This window comes from Cheilinus undulatus, linkage group 1 (genome assembly GCF_018320785.1).
Source record: "Cheilinus undulatus linkage group 1, ASM1832078v1, whole genome shotgun sequence".
Classification (NCBI taxonomy): Eukaryota; Metazoa; Chordata; class Actinopteri; order Labriformes; family Labridae; genus Cheilinus; species Cheilinus undulatus.
In genome coordinates, this window is record NC_054865.1 from 23,452,892 (window position 1) to 23,474,176 (window position 21,285).

At 39.2% G+C, this 21,285-nt stretch overlaps 1 protein-coding gene across 3 annotated transcripts in view; it reads right to left on the reverse strand.

Moving 5' to 3' along the window:
* Window positions 1-1,163: 1,163 nt before the first annotated feature.
* The window catches only part of itsn2b (intersectin 2b), a 47,215-nt gene continuing 27,093 nt past the window's right edge, over window positions 1,164-21,285 (reverse strand). For 2 of the 3 annotated variants that reach the window (XM_041793389.1, XM_041793312.1), the window contains 21 exons: window positions 19,944-20,213; window positions 19,635-19,831; window positions 17,567-17,622; window positions 16,680-16,846; window positions 16,531-16,561; window positions 16,285-16,406; window positions 14,040-14,136; window positions 13,731-13,925; window positions 8,965-9,086; window positions 8,757-8,863; window positions 8,463-8,646; window positions 7,853-7,951; window positions 7,656-7,739; window positions 7,312-7,395; window positions 7,140-7,202; window positions 6,078-6,227; window positions 4,522-4,640; window positions 4,357-4,439; window positions 4,198-4,281; window positions 3,286-3,459; window positions 1,164-3,078 (listed from right to left, as the gene is read on the reverse strand). In XM_041793389.1, coding sequence (XP_041649323.1) covers window positions 2,930-3,078; window positions 3,286-3,459; window positions 4,198-4,281; window positions 4,357-4,439; window positions 4,522-4,640; window positions 6,078-6,227; window positions 7,140-7,202; window positions 7,312-7,395; window positions 7,656-7,739; window positions 7,853-7,951; window positions 8,463-8,646; window positions 8,757-8,863; window positions 8,965-9,086; window positions 13,731-13,925; window positions 14,040-14,136; window positions 16,285-16,406; window positions 16,531-16,561; window positions 16,680-16,846; window positions 17,567-17,622; window positions 19,635-19,831; window positions 19,944-20,213 — 2,637 coding nt within the window. In that variant the 3' untranslated portion in view covers window positions 1,164-2,929. The remainder of the gene's footprint in view (window positions 3,079-3,285; window positions 3,460-4,197; window positions 4,282-4,356; window positions 4,440-4,521; window positions 4,641-6,077; window positions 6,228-7,139; window positions 7,203-7,311; window positions 7,396-7,655; window positions 7,740-7,852; window positions 7,952-8,462; window positions 8,647-8,756; window positions 8,864-8,964; window positions 9,087-13,730; window positions 13,926-14,039; window positions 14,137-16,284; window positions 16,407-16,530; window positions 16,562-16,679; window positions 16,847-17,566; window positions 17,623-19,634; window positions 19,832-19,943; window positions 20,214-21,285) is intronic. The other variant, XM_041793474.1, reaches the window with a different exon arrangement.

Consider the following 21,285-nt stretch of genomic DNA (forward strand, 5'->3'; position numbering starts at 1 on the left):
CTCCAAAATGACAGCTGGTTAAGATGACAACAAGATGCAACACTGAGAAAAACACAATAAAAACAAGCTGACATTCATTTAAGACAACAGAAACCAAATGTTGTAACTCTGAAAGATGTCAGATATTAATATTTAGTAGAATTCTTATGTCTTTCACAATGTTGTTACCCTGCAAATCTGATGTAATTTATTTGTCCAACTTTTACTCAAAAATATCTGTTTACCTAAAGCCACATTCATCCAACGCGACTAGAAAAAGGCAGAAAACAGGCCTTACAAGCTCGCAAGGAATAAAGATGACTGCCAATAACAAGACATTTTTTCATGAGAATCTTGAAACTGAATTTATCTGGATTTAAACATCTTGTTTAAGCAAACTTAGGTCAAATCTGCTTGACCCTCAGGCAAAAATTTTACTTATTATAGGCAATTTATGTTTTAATAAGGTTTTTTTAGTTTCCTCAGTCTTAAAATAAAAAGCTTATCTAAGGCTGTCATGTGAATATGACTCACATTAAGTACATAATGGGATAACTAATACCCTTGTGCTTATTTGAGTCTTTGCATTATGGTGATGTTACGCCACTCTGAACAAAAGCCGCTTTGCTTCATTTGTTGGACTGATCACTAAATCACTTCCCTATTAGGCAGAATGATATGTAGCTGTTTTGACATTTAACCATCAATGGACGAGAATGGCTTCCATGTAAGTACAGATGCTAAAAGCCCAGTTCAGACCAAAGATTCGCAACAAGAGAGGTTAAAATCTTCGGCTGCTTGCAACGGGCCGCTCTGCAACATTCTGAACTCCTGCCAGTTCACGCTGCTGTGACTGAAGTAGATGATGCATCGTTTCCATAGCAACAACTCACACAGGCACTCAAATTTAAAGAGACCTCTGAAGTTGCTGTGCAGTAAATCTGTCAATACAAGAGGGACAGTTTTGCTTATTAACTGTTTTTCCTGCGTCTCTATCGTAGTGATAGGATGTTTGATTCCGGCAGCATCCAAGCATGGTAGCAAAATTTCACAGCACCTAAAAAGACAAAAATGCTTTGCTAGCTCAGGCTAGTTATGAGTAAGATATCTGCCATGAATAATTTATTTTCCACTGATTTGTTTAACTCCTACAGCCTTGCTCCATGCCACTGTGAATGTCTCCATGTCAATGCAACTTCTACAGCCTTGACAGGGTTCCTACACACTTTTAAAAATCTAATTTAAGACTTTTTAAGACCAAAACAAAGAAAAATTAATATCACTTTTTGAACTGTAAATGGTCAAAAATGAGAGAGACTTCCTGCCTGATCAGGGCTGAATTTTCTGATTTAATGATGATGAATGACAAATGATTTAATGTTTATGAAATGTCAAATGGTACAGGATAAAATAATTTTTTTGTCATAAAAGCTTAAATTTGATGATTTCTGGCACATTTAATGCATCTATTCTGGCAAGATATTGTATGTTGATATTCATCATAACATATTTTTGCACGTGTTTTGAGCTGATTCTAAACTTTTTAACTAATAAAAAGCAGAATAATGTTTTTTTGTTTTGTCAGGGAAGACCTGTCAAAATAAGGGTGGGTTGCCGTGATTCTTAAGTGGGCAGCCTGGTAGTCCAGATGTAAGGAAACTGGACTCCCCAAGGAAATCTAAAATATCCAACACTAAATTCCTTGAATTATGGAGGATATTTATACAACAATTCTGTGGAAGAAGACGGTTGAAATCATATAAGGTTGGCTAGAAAACAATATTGATTAAGGACATGTCTTAGTCAAAGTGCATGAAATACTCTACTTTTAACAATTATTTTTTGCCATTTATAGCCCTAAAAACCAAGACGTCCAATTCCTATTTATCTGTTTGCACCATCCTGCAACCAGCTGTCTACAACTTAACACACTGAACTGAAGTCAACATCGTCAGACACCTGTTGATGATGTTGCAAAAAGCCTGACAGTGTTGTTGCAAATCTTTGGTCTGAAAAGGTCACCTAAATTTGTCCAGACAATGATTTCTGACCTCTTCTGCAGTCAAAAAATTAGAATTGTGTTCTTTTAAAATGAACATGAACTTGTATTTGTATATCAAAATAACAGCTTCATTCTGTTTTCTCAATCCGTTGTCATTTTCATAAGCAAAGTAAGAATATTTTATAAGAAGTTTGAAAATTGGGAGGAATGCTGTCTACAATATGACAAAAATGTCCATTTCACGTGAGCACAAACCTTTTAACAGTATAATTTGAAAAAACATATTGTGGTGGTCTTTAATTTTTTCCTTTTTAGCTGTTTATCCAAACATACTTGACTGGACTTAGAAAAAGGCCTAAATGTCAAACCAACTACTTATAAAATGTTTCCAGATCTGAGAGACTCGACAGAGCTGAAAATAACCATTACATCTGTAGTTTAAAAAACGTTGTGTTTGTAGTTTTATTGCTTTTCTGATAGGTGGATGATTACTTTCTTCTAGATAATATTTGTGCAGTTCTTCCTCTCTGTGATGGTCAGACATGATGACAGCTGAAGACCCAGATTCAGCTCCACCACACACACACTGTACTTCACAGTGTACAGTACACACTGTACTGCAGCAGTCATGCAACTCTTTCTACATGAGGTCAAGAAGCAGTAAAGATGATGAATTTAACCACTATTGGTTGGTTTGGATGATGTCACTGAAGCCCTTATCCCTATTGGAAGACTCGGGTGATGTCAGAAGAGGTATTATTAGTGCTGGTTAATATTTAACATATTAAGGCCTCATGTGAAACACACAGTTCCAGGGGTTTATAGAAGGCTGTAATAGGCATGTGTAAATAACTCATCTGAGTTTGTTTGAGCAGCTTTTCCTATTTGGTTTCTCTGCAGAAGGATAACATCCCTATTAAGATTCCATTATTAATTCATCCTCTCTTTCTATTTGTTGCCAAAGAGCTGCAGGTCAAGGCGGACCCACACTTCTCCTGTGGGAACCTCATGCAGGAGAAGACGACGTGTTACGGGTCCCTTGTTCTCCAACTCCTTTTTTATGGTTGCCACGGGAACCTCTGTCCGACCCAGAAACACTGAAACAAGACAGAGAGAGGGACTTTGAATTTGGGTTTTCACAGAGCTCCGAGTGAGAACTGGACATTATTTTAGCAGACATATGTCATCACTCAGCTTGTTTTTTTCTCCCTTTATTTTGCAGGTTTAGATGAGTTTTAATCAATAGAAGCACTCGGAGTAGATGAAACATGTAGAAGAGAGAAGATAAACCATATGGGACTGACCATCAGGGGAAAACTGGTCTCTTTCAAAGATGGTGATGCACAGGACATCCTGATAGAGGTCTTTGATGTGAAACTGACAGTTGAAGTTCCACTTGGGGTTCAGGGTGTCATTGAGCGTCCTGGATGTGAAGATCTGAGCGCCCATGGTCACCTCACAGTACGGGTTACTTTTCCCTGCAGGGAGACACAGAGACAGGTGAGCAGAGGGGCAGAAGAGAGGGAGGCGAATGGAAGAGCAACCTAGAGGATAGCCTCTTTCACTCCTGAAAATTTCCCGCAACTGCCCTTACATTTTCATGAGTAGCTGTTTAACATATGCACCTCACGGTGGGACATTTTTTTGGACAGGAAATCGTGGATGAAGCAACAATTTCTGAGGCTGTGATGCAAGTATTTTGCCTTATAAATTCCTCACATAATTGATCATGAATATAGGGCCACCGGATTAGGGATAAAGTATATGGGGCACGCCTCAAACCACTAGGCCATCTGCACCCAGTGAAAATGTGATTGTTATCATTAATAAATGTAGTTCACCCTCTAACTTTTAGTTAACTTTCCAGAGTTTTGTGCTTGCCTGAAAACAAAATGAAATGTAAAAGAGGGATGCAAAAAGAGAAAGGAGAAGATCTACAGAAATAGAGAGCAAGTAGAAAAAGCATGAAGAGTCTGAGAGTGGAGAAAGGATACAAATAACAATGGACACAAGTGTAATTGTCCATAGATGAAATAATGAAGAAAGAGAAAAACATCATTAAATGCTCGTTGCTTCATTAAGTCAAAGCAGCAGTGCATTCATCCTGCAGCAGGGTTTAAAAGCTGGATTTAAAAACATGTTTGAAGTTGATGTTGAGTTTTATAAGCCCACCATACAGAGAGCACAACCTGCAGTGTGAGTGTGTCAATGCTTACCGTTGGGTTTTGCTGCCTTGAGCTCAGTGGCCTCCAGGATGGTAACAAGGAGTCTGCCGATTCCACTCGCCTTCACTGATCGAGCTGTAGACACATGCAGAGGGATTAATAAACTCATCACGCTCACTCTCATGAGTCTGAGTGCGCTGAAACACAAACCTTGATAAGCTTTTTCCCTTTTCTTCTTTTCTGTCTCGATGAACTCTTCAGATGCTGCCTTGATCTTCTGAACCCACGCCGTCCTGAAAGCACAGACACAAAAAACTATTGATTGTAAAGGCCAGCTGATATAGCTCATCTGTCTGTGTTTGTGTGTGACACTACCGTTCGTTTATGTTGTCAGTCCTGAGGATGTAGACTCTGTCGATGTGTGAGATATGAAAGACGGGCTCATCGCTGGAAGGATCTGGAAGTTTCACCAGAACTTCATTTAGCAGCACAGGCTGCAGGAGAAATAAACAATAAACATGGTAAGATGACCAGCCTCATGGCTCCTTTCCTGCATGTCACTCCCCACTCTCTCATCCATGTTTCTGACTCTATAAACATAGGAATAATAAACCCAAAATTAAAACCAGTTCTAACAAGCCAGTTGATCATGTACCAAGGCTGAAGTCCTGAGAGTGACCGGGGTTTCACCTTGACCCTCAGCTACTTTCCTGCATTTCATCTTTAATTCTCCCTCCTCTTGACTTCCTTCTCTATCGACTGTAATGTCTCTCTGGTAAAAGTATGAAAGCAAGTAACTGGGAAACTGACTGGCCTAGTGGTTAGGTCATGTCCCATGTATGGAGGCGCAAGACCTCCACAGGCAATCTGAGTTTGACCTTTGACTCCTTTCCTGCATGTCGCTCCTAACACTTTTCTTTCGCCATGATTTCAAACACTACCTACTGTCAGACTGAATAAAGGCATAAAAGCTCAAAAATGAAACACTCTCCTCAGTGTAAAACACATGAAACCCGACTCAGAGTTTACAGTTAGCACCTGAAGGACTCAGACTGTGATAAACAAGATTCTCTGGTTTGATGAAATCAAGATTGAACTTATGGCCTCAATTCTAAATGTTATATATGGAGAGAACCAAGCACTGTTCATCACCTGCTCAATAACATCCTAACAGTAAAGCATGGAGGTGGCAGCATCATGCTGTGGGGGTGTTTTTCAGCAGCAGAGATTGGTCAGATGTAGGGGAAGCTGAATGTAGCAAAGTACAGCGATATCATCAGTGAAAACCTGTTCCACAGCACTCTGGACCTTAGACTAGGTCAAAGGTTTACCTTCTAACAATAACCCTAAGAAACAGCCAAGACAACACAGGAGCAGCTCAGGGACAACTCTGTGAATGTCCTAGAGTGGCCCAGACAGAGCCCTGACTTGAATCCTATTGAACATCTCTGGAGAGATCTAAAAACGGCTGTCAATCCCCATCCAGCCTGACTGAGCTTTAGAGGATTTGCTAAAAAAAAATGGCAGAAAATCCCCCAATTCATGTGTGCAATGCTTGCTGTGTCATACTTAAAAAGGACTGAAGCTGGAATTACTTCCAAAGGTGCTTTAACCGAGAGAAAAAAATAATTGAAATGATTGTAGCACCAGGATGCAACATAAAATTGAAATTGTGAAGGGGGTCTGAATACTTTCTAAATGCACTATGCACCCCCCCACACACACTCACACCTGTCAATCTTTCAGATCACTGAATTTTTCTGCAACTCATTTTGTCTATCACCTATTAAAATCTCTATTCTGAACTAATAATAAACACTTCTATCTTGATACCAGGATTTTAAAACTTGTAGCTTCCATAGCAAACATTTCCCCTGATTTTTTACACTTTCTTTGGTCCTGCTACCTCAGGAGGAGACTTTGAAACTTACAGGCTTGTACATCTTGAGCTGCGTGTTGTTCTTGTTGCTGAACAGTTTATCGGGTCCAGACGAGGTGAACTGTTTCGCCGCATGAGTCAGAAGCAGAAAGTCATTAAAAAGAAAAGCCCACAGCTCCTTGTTGCTCTTTGCTTTGTACATCTGAAAACAAACAGATGGTTTACAAAGATTAAAAACACAATTTTACTGCTATGAATGTCTTCAACAGTATGGGCTAGCGTCATTTGACATTGCATTCTTAATCATGTTTACAGAACACAGGCCTGCTGCAAAACAAGACTTTCTAAAACCTTGTTTGGATCTGTACAAAGAAGAACTAAGACCATTTTACACTGTAAGCATTGTTGCTTTTGTCATGTGGGACTCTGCAACCCAGAGTTCCAACTTAAAAATGCAAGTCACCTTATAACCCTTGTTTGCCCCTGTTCAACAGTCCCTGCTATTCTTATCTTCAAGCTAAATTTCATTTCTGACTTGCCTGCTTAATACGCAGTGGCAAATGCTGCTGTAAATAACGTGAACTGTCACATGGACAGGCAAATCCAGAAAAAAGAACAAAAAATCATTACACACTAACCAGGCAGTGTAGATTTGATTTAATTTTTTTTAGATTTAAAGTGTTTAGGCAAGTCTCAGTCAAAGTGCAATCTACAATTTAAGACTTACAGGTAAAATGTAGATGTTTTTAAGCATTTTATGACCTAAAATTCCAAAACTCTAAAATACGACTTTATAAGGCACCATGGGAATCTGTAATGTTGTTTTTTCATGGAGGTGTGTTATCACTGTCAGAGATCCTCTTGAGGTGAACCAGCTCACTGATCTTCAGTGTGCAGGTTTCACTCTGTGGTTCAAAGCTTTGACATGTGACCGCGACATCACTGCATCCAACCCGCTCTTTCCCGTCTCACCTCCCTGTGCTCCCCACACTGTCTGCTTCTTAGCTCTTAGTACTTGGACTTTGAAATATTTATTCAGTAAATGAAAAATGTTAATTCCCCAGAATATGCAGAGCAAGCAGAGTGGTGCACTGACTCAGACAATTTTACTCACTTTTCCACTGTGGAGCAGCTTCCTGGGGCCCAGACAGTTGGTCAGGGAGTTAAACACCATGTTCTGTTGAACAGATAAATGTTGAAAAGATATTTATTCATCACTTCAATTTTCTGACTAACTTTAAAGGCAAGAAAGCCAAATCAAACCACTCAGTGAATCAGTTCATTACCTCTGCAGCACCATCGCACTGTACGTGGTTCTGAATCCATTCAAGTCTGTCTGAGTTCTCCTTTTCTCGCACACCCTCATTTACCTGATCAGCACAACAATAAGTACAAAAACATCAAATCAAACTTTATTACAGACTCAAGATCCAGATAGAAGGCAGCATGGCAAACAAAAGGCCAGACAATACATTAAAGAAAATGCAAACATACCATAAACGTTCATTTATAAAATATATAAATAGATTTAACATCGTTCACATCAAAAGATAAACACGATTCCTCACACAGACAAAAAGGATCTTGAAATTCAATTTAACAAATGAGGCTTTTCCTGACAGAAACAAACCTGCTGACAAAGCTCTTCTGCTCTCTCCAGAGCTTCTTTCAGTGGCCCTCGATCAGGATGACCCTCCACGGTGCACTCCAGGATCTAAACACACAAAATGCACACAATTACTTACATTTACAAGTAAAACTGACTTTTTTTCTCGATTACACAAAATTTGAAGCTCAAACAGACTAAGTTTAACCATAGTGACGTACGTTTTTGATGTGCAGCGGGTAGCGTGTGATTCTCTGCATGGGTTTCAGCAGGAAGCTGGACAGCGGCATGCCTTTACATCTGTAGTCTGTGGCGATTTTCTGATGGGATAAAAGGCAGAAAACGTAAAAAATCTTGTTTCCAGCTTTTTTTAGCTGCTGTAAAGTCACTGGTTTCTAAAACAACAGAAAAAAGATTCTGAGGTGAATTCATATCTTCTGTGAAGAACGGTTTTTGATTTTTGGGTCTCCTAGTAGACAAAGCGGTATGTCTCATCTTGTTCTCTGCACATGTAAAATTAAGAATTTCTGATGAAAAGTCTTGTCCAGCTGTCTTTGGACAGTCCAATTTGCCACTGAATCTTTGTAAGACAGGCAGAATAAAAGAGAAAGAAATGAAGCTTCTTTGATGTGCTGTTGATCACATGATCTGGTGTCAAGTACAAAAATCTCTATAGAAATAATCAACGTTTTTCTGCTGAGGACCATGCTTGTTTATTCATTTCAGACTGTTTCATAAACAACAAAAAACTGCTCACGGGAGCTCTACAGATTGTTTTTTACAGTTGTTCTTTGAGCACATTCTTCCCTGACCCTCTCCTGTCCTTCCTACCTTGAGAAAGTTCTTGAAGTCTGGCTCGTTGTCGATGCGAGTTTGCAGCAGTGAGGCTCCGTTGATCTGGCAGGAGCAGAAGCGGATGTAGGGCTGCATGTGGGACAACTCTGCAGAAAGGATGTCTCCTACCATCTGCACCGGCATGTTCTCCCCTCCCATCTTCTTACGCACACGTAGAGCTCTACACATGAAAAAATGCACAAATATGAACAGACAGAACTTAAATAAACAGAACATTTTAAAACAGCACTTTCTAGATGATCTTATGCACTCTACTATTAGGATATTTACTTCAGAAGTTTAGTATTGCAGGCCAGCAGGTCTTTCCAGTTGACAAAGATCATGGCCATCTCTTCATCCTTCACCCTGCCAGACTCTGACATGGGCTTATGGAAAACCTACACAACCAGCACATGAGAATCAAATAAGAGACATAAGACAAAAAGAAAATGATAGCTTTATGATACATGTAAGTTAGACAATGACACATGTCCATTACATCCAGCACTATCTGCAGGTCTTCCACATATCTCTCCTCTGTCTGTAACAGCTCGTGGATGTAACCCTGCCTCTTCTTCTCCTGAGGGCTCAGAGAGTCCAGGCTGTTCAGGTCTGCACACCCTGCGGGAGAGAAGGAACATGGAGCGTTGTAATAAACAGCTTATGCTAAAAAAGACATCTACTGCCTCCTGCTGGACAACTGGACAGAAACAAGCATAGTACATGCAACTCTGAGACAGAGACGAGAGAGCAGAACAGAGGAGAGGTAAAAAGGAGAGTCTAGTCTGAATTAACAAACATAAACTCATATACACACAAACTTACCAGATACACAGCTGCCATTAGCCCACTGCAAGTGTTCAACACCAGCTGACTCTGGCTCCCTCACTGACCCCTCTCTGTCCTCTGCCTCATGGTCAGGGTCGTCCCAAAGATTTAGAAAGTTAAATCTGCTCTGTAAAGTCATCCTTTTTCTGTCTTTGAGAGTTAATTATTCTGCCTGCTGTTGCTAAACTTCAGATCGTACGCTCTCTGTGTCCTCTCCCTGCTTGCCGTTATCTCCTCGTCACTGGTATGAGACTCAAACTTCTCCTGAACCAAATCTGTTTGTACCAAAACAGGAAGAGGGATTCTTAGTTTTTTTCACTCTTTTGATCCTTTGACACATTTTGAGTAGAAAAAAACACTTATTTTGTTTAAATTACTTCTGGAACTATGGTAACCCTCAGCATTGCTAAATACAGTAACTGAAATAATCTAATACTTGTTTTTTATATCTTTATCTGTCGCCTAATTTTGACCAATGCATTATATTATATAAACACACACACAAATCACTTTAGATGTGAACCATTATTATCAATAATCACTATCAGACTTCTTTTGTTTTAAATAAAACACTTTATTTTTGCAAATCAACTCTCATCTATAGATCTTACTTCAGAATCAGAAAATATATCAGACAGATCTTCAAAAATAAAAGCACTTTCTTGTTCCAGACAGCTTCTATCTTTATATAAACTTAGCACAAAAAGTATGGAAATTTGTGTTTGGTACATTATTTCTTTGTTCTAACAATGCTTCTTGGCAATACATCTTATACCGTTGGAAAGCCTGATATTACCCTTTTAAATGCTGCCACATTTGTAAGGATCATGCACTTGTGGGATGAGCAGCAGAGCTGAGTATTTGGGTTGCGCCCATGAAAAATTTGCTAAATCTTCTCTCCTAGTGCAAAACAGCTTATTCTCCCATTGACTCTTGTTTGGTGTTTGGTGGTGTTTGGTGAAGTTTGAAGAAACAAGACATATTGACAATTATTGGCTATTCATTTAACAAACAGGAGCTTGTGGAAGAACCATACACAGCCGCAACAGCCTGGCACCTCCTCCTCATGCTGGTCACCAGCCTGGTCACACACTGCTGTGGGATGGCATCCCATTCTTCAACCAGCATTTGTCGCAAGTCAGCCAATGTGGTTGTGTTAGGGACTTTGGCATGAGCAGCACGCCCAAGCTGATCCCACAAATGTTCGATGGGGTTGAGCCCTATGAGACCGGAGATTGGCTGCGTGCAGTCTGTTCTTGACTTGTCTGGGCAGAGAGCCGTAGCCATATTGCCCTGCAAACCTTCACTGCAAATCTGTAGAAGACAGCCTACGGCACCTAAGTGCTGGCCTATTGCACAGGCCCTATCCAGATCAGTCAAACATGGCATGCCAATTCTTGGAGCACACCCCTACTGACCAATGTAGAGGGGCCCATGCTCACAGGTGCAAATTTTTCATGGGCACAACCCACATACTCAGCTCTGCTGCTCATCCCACAAATGCATGTTCCTTACAAATGTGGCATCATTTAAAAGGGTAATAAACAGGCTTTCTAACAGTATAAGATTTATTATCAAGAAGCATTGTTACAACAAAGAAATAATTTACCAAACACAAATCTCCTTACTTTTTGTGCTAAGTTTATATATATAGAGATTTATATACATTGTTAATTTTTGATCAGTAGTGCAACATACCTGTGATGTTATGAGCTTCTGACTCGGGTTTTTTTTTTAAATGTTGCTCACCCATAATTTTCTGCATCAGTCTGTGGTGAAATGAATAAGGGTAACTTAACCCTTTCATTAAGCTTTTCTTCTTCCAGAATAAGTTGATTTCATGTTGATACACAATAAACACAATAAAATCTTCACTGTGTGTAGTATCTTTCACTTGATGTCTTTAATTCACTATGTGGGTGCAGAGACCATAGTATTTTATCCAAAGCTGGACCCAAAGGGGCAACTGGACTTTGTTGAAGTCCAGCTGCCCCTTTAGATCCAGCTGAAGATAACAATGACCTGGATGAATGAGAACCTACACAGACATCATCATATTTTACGAGTGACTTGCATAGATTTGTTTTGGTTACTAGCTGACCTGATGAAAATATGCCCATTATCTTCAAAAATATTTTTAATGATTTCTAAATAACCAGGAATAATTAAAGATCACTGACGCCTGTTTCTATACCACAGCAGCAAAAACTGACTCCAACCAATATTCAGTCATTTCTTCTTTTTAGTCACCAAAAATTGCTGAAAAATCCTGCACACTGCCTACATTACACACATTTGACAACATTTTGGTACCAAAGATCTGGAGTTGATCTTCAGGTTCTACTGATCATTCAAAAAAAGGTTGTGTTGTTTTAAATATGAAGTATTGAAAACATATCAAAGTAACTGAAGTTTTAAAGCATAAAAACATTAATTAACCTTCTTGTAGAAATACAAGAACATTCAGAGCGGCAGAAAAAGAGCATTCAGTCAGATACGAGGCGCAGCAGTAGCAGTTTGCAGTATCACCCCTGGAGGCCAAAGCTTGCGTCTCTCCATGCTTTTAAAACTGTGAGCCATATGGTCACTTCATCTCACGTCAAAATGACTTTGGTTTGTGATGACAGCTGACCCAATTATGGCTTTTAAATGTAGAGGACAGACTGGACATTTCTGTTTGCTCCACTTTGGATCAAACAGACAGTTTAAAGGCAAATGATTAGCTTTCACAGAGGAAGGAGCCAAACGTCTGTTTAGTAGCGATTTATACATGCTCTCAACTGAAACGTCTATCATATTTGACACTTTATCTCTCCCTTAACTTTCTTCTTGGTTCAATTCAGACTTTCACTTTGACCCGCGCATTTTTAAGTGAAGTTCAGGGCAGGAATTTAATCCATAAATCTTGCTGCAAATTGCAAAGACTTTCAAGTTAAGTGTGCTACTCATTTTCTGTCTGGAGGACATGGCTTGTGGAGTGACTTCCAAATTTTGCACATCCTGTTTGAATAAAAACACATCTATGACAGAGTTAAGTGGTGGGCTCTGTGTGAGCTGACCTCTCAAAAGGAGATTAAGCAAAATCTACCAAGAAAGAAAGTCAAAAAAAATAAGAAAATCAACGATGGAGTATGATGTGTTATAATAAGGGGGAAAAAGAGGGCCGAGCCACAGAGAGACCCACTCTTACTCTGTTCGATGCATTTTCTGATTCGGTTTAGCTTCATTGGTTCAGCCTGGCTGTTTTAAAGTCAAATAAGTGCTTTAAAAGTTTAAAAATGTTACATTATTGGATAAAATAAGGTAACCTAATCCTGGTTTTTATCCGGATAAAATATCAAGATTTGACTTTTAAGGAGGATTAGAGTCGCATTGATTAATAAAATAAGGATCACCCTGATCTTAGCAAAAGGGGGTTTATAGACTGGATTACAGTGGGAAAAACATTTCAAAACTATTAAACTGGCCAAACAATACACCATAATAGGTAGTTTTACTATATTGTTGATGTTTAAAGACTTTTTTCTGACATATTTTGCACTACAGTGCTGATTTTTGTCAGTGACAAAGCAGATGTGGCAAGCATCAGGGTTGTAAAAATAAAGTTTTTGTACCCGCAGAATATTTTACCCAATAGCATCAATATCAAATATAAAGCCTTAATATTGGTAAGTGTAAGGATTTTTTAGTTTTTGTGGATTTGGCTCCTCCTGTGGATGAATTATGTAGTGTGAAGTCCACTTTAAAAGCATTGGATTTAGTCATTCTTAAACGTTTGTAGCAGGATCAGGTTGATCTAATTCACTTTTCTTTGAAAACCAGGATAGAAGTGGATTATGTGACCCTTTGTGGAGAAAAGAGCTGGCTATCTAATCTGGATCATTTTATGTGGATTAAACCTTTTTGACCATGATCAAAACAAACAAAACTGCATAAGGCACCGAGGCTTTCACAATTTAGATGTCAGAAAGTCCTTTCCAATCCTGATTCATTCACAGGAAACAACAGTATTTATGGCTCCCTCACACAAAGAGAGACAGATAAGGTCAATGGGAGAAGTTAATAAAGGAGTCCAAAGACTTTGCTCCTTCAGAGCCGTGTGTAAAAGTGGGTCTCTCTGAGGTCAGGAGGAGGAGAGCTAGAACAGGAGGGAGAGGAGGAAGAGTTTCTACCGCCCTAGAAGGAGAAAAAGACAGAAGCAAGAGGAAGGAAAAAGGAGGAAGGAGAAACACAGATCAGGGAGATGGGGGAAAAACAGGGATAGGAGTAAGATAGTCAGTGTACGGGTAGAGACCAGTGAATTAAAAAAACAGAGTGAATGTTGACAAGGGTTGCTATTTTAGTTACAGAAGATTGAAGCAACAAAGAAAAAAGGATCTACATGTTAAAATCATGCACTTTGTCTTTTTGATTTTTTATACTAAAGGGTTTTCTTACACTGTTGGCTGGGGTCACAGTCTGCTGTGGTCATCTTCACGTAGTTGGTGGGGAAGAGACCAGTGGTACCATTGATCTCCCCTTTCCACCAATCAGGGTCATTCTTATCCAAAACGTTGATCAGCTGACCTTTTGAGAAGCTCATCTCGTCCCCGTTGGCAGCAGTGTAGTCATATATGGCTATCACCTGACAGACTGTGAGGAAGAGGGACATCATTTTTATTGCTCTCTAATCTATTTACACTTCTATTTTCTATGTGTACCATACTTTTTATTCTTCACCTCTTCACCTAGGTGAGCACGTGTTACCTGTTTGGGGTGCTGGTGTTGATTTGCCACTGTTAGATCCCAGGATTTTTACATTAGAAGCAGGAAACCAGCCTTTCTGACGTTTTTTACCACGGGCCTACAAACGCAGAAAATACAAACATTTACAAACAGACAAACAAACAGAGGTAGATTGTCAAGGTTTTCATCAGACAGCAGGGATGTCAACTAAAAAACACAAACTCATGAGTGACCAAACAGTGAGAACCTCTCTCCCATACCATTACTGATCGGTATGCATTATTTCTGTTTTAAATAAGAAAATTGTAAATAATAACAGCACTAATCAAAGCTGGTCTGTTTCAGATAAGCTCCAGGTCTATATATGACTGGTTGATAAATAAAAATATATATATATTCATGCTGAAGAGTGCATTTCAAGCCAAAACATCAACACTGCTGTCACAAAGATCTGCTCTGCAAACATCACATCTGTCCTTAATATTATTACATGAGTTTTGCTTGATTGTTCACAAAGAGAGGAGTTGAACAGAGTTGATATTTAAGGATAAACAACTACTTTGATGTCAAACAGTCTGTCTTTTCGCATCTTATTCTAATATTGTTCGAATCAGCTGTTGTCTATGTGGGACATTAATCAGTGTCTTAGTGCCAGCGTCAGTATACCACAGCCTGCTGTAGACTGCAGCTGTAAAGAGCCATACTATACTAACTCTGTCATACAGCACTGTTTTTTGTCCCAAAACTGATACAGTCCCTAAACACACCCAGCCTGTTTGTTTGGTCTGACTCACACTGCAGCTGCAGCAGCAGCCAGTAAAAAAAACATACACTATATGGACAAAAGTATTCAGTCATCTGACCATTCAACCAACAGGGTCTGTAATGACATCGTATTTAAATACATGTATTTTAATATGACATTGGTCCTCCTTTAACAGCTTTAAAAGCTTTCACTCTTCTTGGGAGACTTTCCACAATATTGTGTAGTGTTTCTGTTGGTATTTGTGCCCATTTATTCTGTACAGCATTTATGAGGTCAGGCACTGATGTTAGATGAGAAGGTCTGGCTTCCTATCTCAGTTCCAGTTCATCCCAAAGGTGTTGATGGTTGAGGTCAGAGCTCTGTGCGGGCCAGTCAAGTTCCTCCACACCAAACTCTTCAAACCATGTCTTTATAGTCCTTGCTTTGTGCAAGGACTATAAAGAAATCCCCCTAACATTATCCCTCTTCCACCAAACAGTTAGTGTGCTTTACAGCACTCCATCCAACACTTGGCAATGGACTTGGTGATGTGAGGCTTGCATCAGCAGCTCGGCCATGGAAAACCCATTCCATGAAGCTCTTGCTGCATAGTTTTTGTGCTTACATTAATGCTTGAATGGTTCAGCAATGGAATCAACTGTGTTGATCACTTTAACACCCAACATGCCTTAGCAATCGTTGACCCCGCTCTGGGATTTTAGGTGGTCTTTCAATTCACGGCTGAGTTGCTGTTGTTCCTGAATGCTTTCTCTTTCTAATAATATCACTCACAGTGGACTGATAAACCTGATATGAGAAAAAAAAAACTCTTTTGTAGATTATTAATTTGTTATTTACAAAAAGATTTCAGATATGTTTATGCACCCACACTAGATGGGTAAAAAAATTCTGTCATTGAAATAGCGCAGCTTTTTATTGTACAGCCTATTGTACTCTGATTTTCTTGAAACTCTTCCTAAATAAAGAAGGAGTTAAGTTTTATCTGAAAGCTGGCATTAATTTTTGAAAGTGGAAATGTAACAGTATGTATACAGCCTATATGCCTTTAAATTAATATAGAAATTATAACATATTCATGGCTAGCTGAGGAGTAAAAAGGTATGTTAATATAAAATATACAAATATTTTTTGACCAATCAAAACTATGATCTGTTCTGTTGCACGGAGGATAAGAATAGCAGAATCAATCAACAGCTGCTTACTTGATCCTCAAGAAAGACTTGACCATCTGTATTTGTCTTTCATGGTAGTAAACCAAGGGTTTTTGAAGTGCTACTTTAGGATCTCTGATATTGTAGTGAACACAAGTCCCAACCTTTTTCATATTTTATTTATAAAAGTAAATACCTGGCCAGTGAATTGATTACTAAAATAGTTGTTGGATAGAGTCATATAAGGCTGCTAACAGAGAATCTAAAGTAGAGATGAGCTTCATCACATGCACACTTTTAAATAATCTCCTGTCCAGTTTTCCTCACAGACTCACTAGCAAAAACTTACCTGCAGTTCTCCCAGCCACCACCCAGAGGCGTTCTTGCTCAAGATGAGTATGAGCTGACCATTTTCCAGATTCAGCTGTTCAGGGGTTGTAGAGGAGTGGGGTCGAATCACTTGAGCAATCTCTGCAAAAAAAAACAAAAAACAAAAAGAAAAACAAATTTACAACAGCAGCAGAATGCAAAACCAGGAAATATATGAGTGACAGTCAGATGAAGAGAGAGAAAAGAGACATGAGACTGAGCTCACCTGGCTTCTTCTTTGCAGATAAGCTTGATGTCTAAAAAAACACAATACCATTATTACAATCCTTTTATATCACTACATACACAAACCACAACAGTGTGATGCAGTGATGGACTGATAAAGGTGTGTCAGCTTGTGTTGGTTGGTCTTACATCTGTCTCTTTAGGTTTGACGTAGTTACTGGGGAAGACGCCTGAGCGATCCCCTATCGAGCCGTTCCACCACTCTCCTTCTCTCTTGCTCACTAGGATCATATCTCCCTCTCTGAATGTGAGATCACCGGGCTCTGGAGACTCATAGGTGTACAACGCAACAAACTCTAGGAAAGCAAAGAATATATGAATGCAAACTAACATTCCCACATCTAAGGCAACAAAATGATTTATAGAGAATGGCGAAAGATTTCAAAATCAATTCATTACATGACATAAGTTAAGTAAAAAAAGACCAACTGAGAATGTACTTTAAGTGCAAGCACAATCGATGGGGTTAAAAAAGTTTAAGTCATGTGTAAGAAGAAAAAAGGAACCTCCTTGAATGCCTACCTTAGACCAGTTTCACAGCCTGAACCAATTACTGTTATGCCCCAAATTAAAAAAATGTGTTTTTACATTTTAACAGCTGGGTTAAAAAAATGGTTTAGGTCTCTACAGTACTGGTTAAACCTGCACTCTGAGGGGGTTTACTTTAATAATTCATCTGTATTCAAGATGAGCTTAATAATTCACTTGTTTTGATGACATTAAGGCTAGAATTTGCATAAATTTAGGGGCTTGGCTGATCTGACTGACAGGTGGGCATATTGTAGGTGTTTGCTAGGATGCTTAATGCCCACTGCTTTGCCTGTTAATTAGATGGAGTCAAAATTTCTAGCAGGGTGGTCGTAATCGTGGGCTTCACAACGCCTCAGAAACCAGTGGGTGATGTCACTGACACTGTGTCCATGTTTTATACAGTCTTTGTTTCTACCATTGAAAGCCCCTGAAAATCAATGTTATTGATAAAAATGAGGTAAATGTCAGAAGAAATGAATCTGCACCTTCAAGCTGCAAGCTGTCGCCAGAGTCCAAAGCATCAGGAGGGGAGCTCTTCGCACTGAAAGACAAAAGAATTATTCTTATACATGCTGTCAAGGGATGTAATGATTTATCTTACAAACTTATCTGGCTCATTGAGTCAAGCAGTAAACCAAATAAACATCACAGCAAAACTCAGCCTGAGGATGTTTCCATACAAGAGGTTTCTCAGTTATAAAAATTTAAATTTAGACCAATGATCCAGTCTTAACAGCAGAAAACACATTGAGAACAGTCAAAATTGAACACTTTATTTACCACTGTCATCAGGTAGATGTTGGATTGACAAATGACTGAAGTACTAGTACTATCAGTCATTGATCTTCATTGCAGATCCACGTCCACATGCCTTAATGTGGGTGTGCATTGCTCCAGACGATATACCGGGTTATTCTGGCACAGCCTGCATCGGTTTTAATCTTAATCTTCTAAATCATAATACTGCAAAACCATGCAGCTTGCACACAATGCTATACTCCATTCACTGTGTTTGTTTACTTGTAGTGGATGGCTGTGCTGCAGATTGAGCACATCCATGTAAGCATGCAAAAATGTTTCCTTTTACTGGCTGGTAGCTCTAGTGCAAGGGAAATGACATTTAATCCTTAAGTCAACATAAACCTAACTCAAAGGAGTGTTCGATCAGCTACCGCAAATTCAGAAAGTATTTTCCAAAGGGTCTGAATACTTAAGTCAATGGTATATTTCAGTTTAAATTAGCGTAATTTTCTAAAATTCTGTTTTTACTTTGTCATGGTGGGGTACTGAGTATAAAATAATGAGAATAAAAATGATTTTTTTTGGCTGTAGTATCAGGCTGAAGCAACAAAACTAAAAAAAAAAGGTGAAGGGAGTCCAAATACTTTCTGGATGAACTGTACATCTGTGACTTCTTTAAATCATTTTAAAAGAAGATCAATTAAAAGAGCATCTTAACTTCTGTTTTATCACCAAGGTTTTTATTTCATTCCTTTTATTTATTGCATTTTTTCTTCAACACTACAATGTAGTTCCTCATTTATTCTTATTTACCTACTTATTGATTCTTACTTAGCAAGTAAGCAAGTTTTTCATCTTTTATTCCTAAGGGTTTTCTTCACCACAAACTGGGATATTTAAGAAGCCAGGAACCGTCTCCTTCTAACTAATAATAGGAGAGACTCTACTGAACTTGCAGTCTCATCACTTTTGGTGATCAGCCAAATAGGAAAGGTAAAGGAGTGTGCACTTGACTGACTGGTTCTCCAGGAAATTGACTGTCAGGCTCAGTTTCTTCTTCACAGATGTACAATGCCAGAATCATTAAATCATTGTGTACAATCCAAGTTTCAGTGAGTGACAGTGATAAAGTCATTCATACTTCCTAAATACCTTACATCCTGACGGAGTTACCATACCAGCTTTAGACTCAGGTAAACACACTGACATTATGATGTGACTGATGGATATTTTTATTGATTTAACCATAAGATCAAAGAGATCCAAATGATCTCAACACATGCTGATGTGTGAAGTAGGCAGGTAAGCCCCTCAGGATGATTTATGAAGATTACATCAATACTGTCTGAAGATAATTTCCTTGAGAGGGGAAAAAAAAGATTTTTGGTGTCCTGTGTAGCCAATACCTACAGGCCAGGAGGAAGCTCCAGCCTCCAGAAGGTCTTCACCGTCTTTTTGAGCCATCACAAGTTGTTATATGATCTCAGGGACAAGGCCATGCTTCCATAAGGATTATGATGAAAAATGACACTTCTAAATAGCGTTAAAATCACTGAAGTATGTTGCTTCTTTGCTGTTATAACAGGTATAACAGATTTTAAAGTATTACAAATATCCCACTCTGTTAAATTTTGCATTGTATACAATGTTTCAACCTTTTTGGACACAGTGTTACTGTTTGTCCCCTATAAATAAATATCTATGTAGAAATGCATGAAGCAACTTAAATAGGGGTATTTTTTTTACCATGAGACACAGTCAAACCCCTCCTCATGAGTTTAAACGAACAATAATGAGTTCAGGAATACTCACTCTGAGCTGTCTTCTTCTCCAAGCAGTGTCACATAAGTCTTAGGGAACCAGCCCTGTTCCCCGTTGAGCTCTCCCAGCCACCAGTTCTCCTGCTGCTCCAACACCTGAATGACATCATCCTTATTGAAGTTCAGGTGGTTGTCTGTCTTTGCTGTCCATGAACACAGTGCCTGTGCTAACACGTTACCCACCACCTGCTGAGAGAGGCACAGAAGGACGGCACAATGAGTATTTACCTAAAACAATACACCCAAACAATAAAGATAGAGCTGAATCCTTAGTTTTATTATAAGGTGTCCAACCCCTCACCTGTCCTGGTGTCTCAGAGGGTGCAGGGTTTGGAGAGTGCGTTGGTGTGAATGCAGACTTTGTCCCTGCTACCTTGGCAGCTTCAAGGGCATTGGAGAGCTGCGACTGTAGCGGCAGTTTAGGGGCAGCAGCAGCAGAAGAAGATGCAGCAGTACCAGCTGCAGCGCTGGATGGAGCCACTCTTTCAACATAGCTTTCTGGGAACCAGCCCATCTTTCCTTGTTTGCTGCCGTATAGCCAGCCCTCCTCTCGCTCCGTTGTCTCATCAACCTGATGGGAGGAAAGAAAAAGGATGATGGCCTCTGCTTTCAAAGACACATTTTGCCTGCTGGCATGTCGGGTTTCAAACTTCGTCAGTTATTTCCAAGCGGCAACCTTCGGTCCTGAAAAATGAAGCCAATACAAAGTGCAAAAATTTGCTATACCGTGAGTGTCCACTTGAGGCTGGCTGCAGGAAAAACGGAAGTCCCGTCTGGACACATGTTAAACAGCCAGTTTTGACGCACAAAATAAACTGGTTTACAGCCTGGTTCAAAACACCAAACGTGTCTCATTAGCTAGTGTCTTATTGTGCTCCCACTGTATGGGGGTTGAATTTTTTGTACCACGATCGTTTGGATTATATTTAGGATAAAAGCTGATTGGCATGTCTCATTGGATTGACAGCAATGTTCCCTCTAATTTTCAAAACTCCTGAGCAGACATTCAACTACACTGAGCAACTACTTCATCGACTGTGGGCGACATCTGACGCAAACGCCACGTCCACATGGCAGCGCCATGGCATCACCTCTCCAAACTCAAATATCATTGACAAGTGATATCAGGTGACTATAACAATAAAGATTAACAATCACTGTTCAAGTCATGAATTTCACCACTCATTCATCCACAAGCCACTCTCAGTTTTAGCTAGCCACAATTTTGATGTCTGGAAATCCTGTTTTTTAAATCAAGGTTCACATTTTGATGATTTACAATCCTTTGAAATGTAAAAGTAAACTGTGGTTATAACTTAAAAGCATTTGTCCTCAGGTGAAAGCAGACATTTACAAAGTTTGTAGTTTCATATAAAAAGCCAGAAATCTAGAATGTCGAGGATGAGATAAAACTCTTGCTCTGTTCCATCAGGGTTTAAATCATTTTATAACAGGTCCATTATAGGAGATCACCTCTTTCCTGGTCTCATTGTAGATCATTTTGGCCAGCTTCATTCTTTAAAGGAACCTTGTTTACATAAAAATAGATATCCATTTAATGTTACAAAATATTGGTAACTTTTTATTAAAATAATGGATTCAGTCATTGAAACAACCATCTAGTTCCCACACACTGGCAGTAA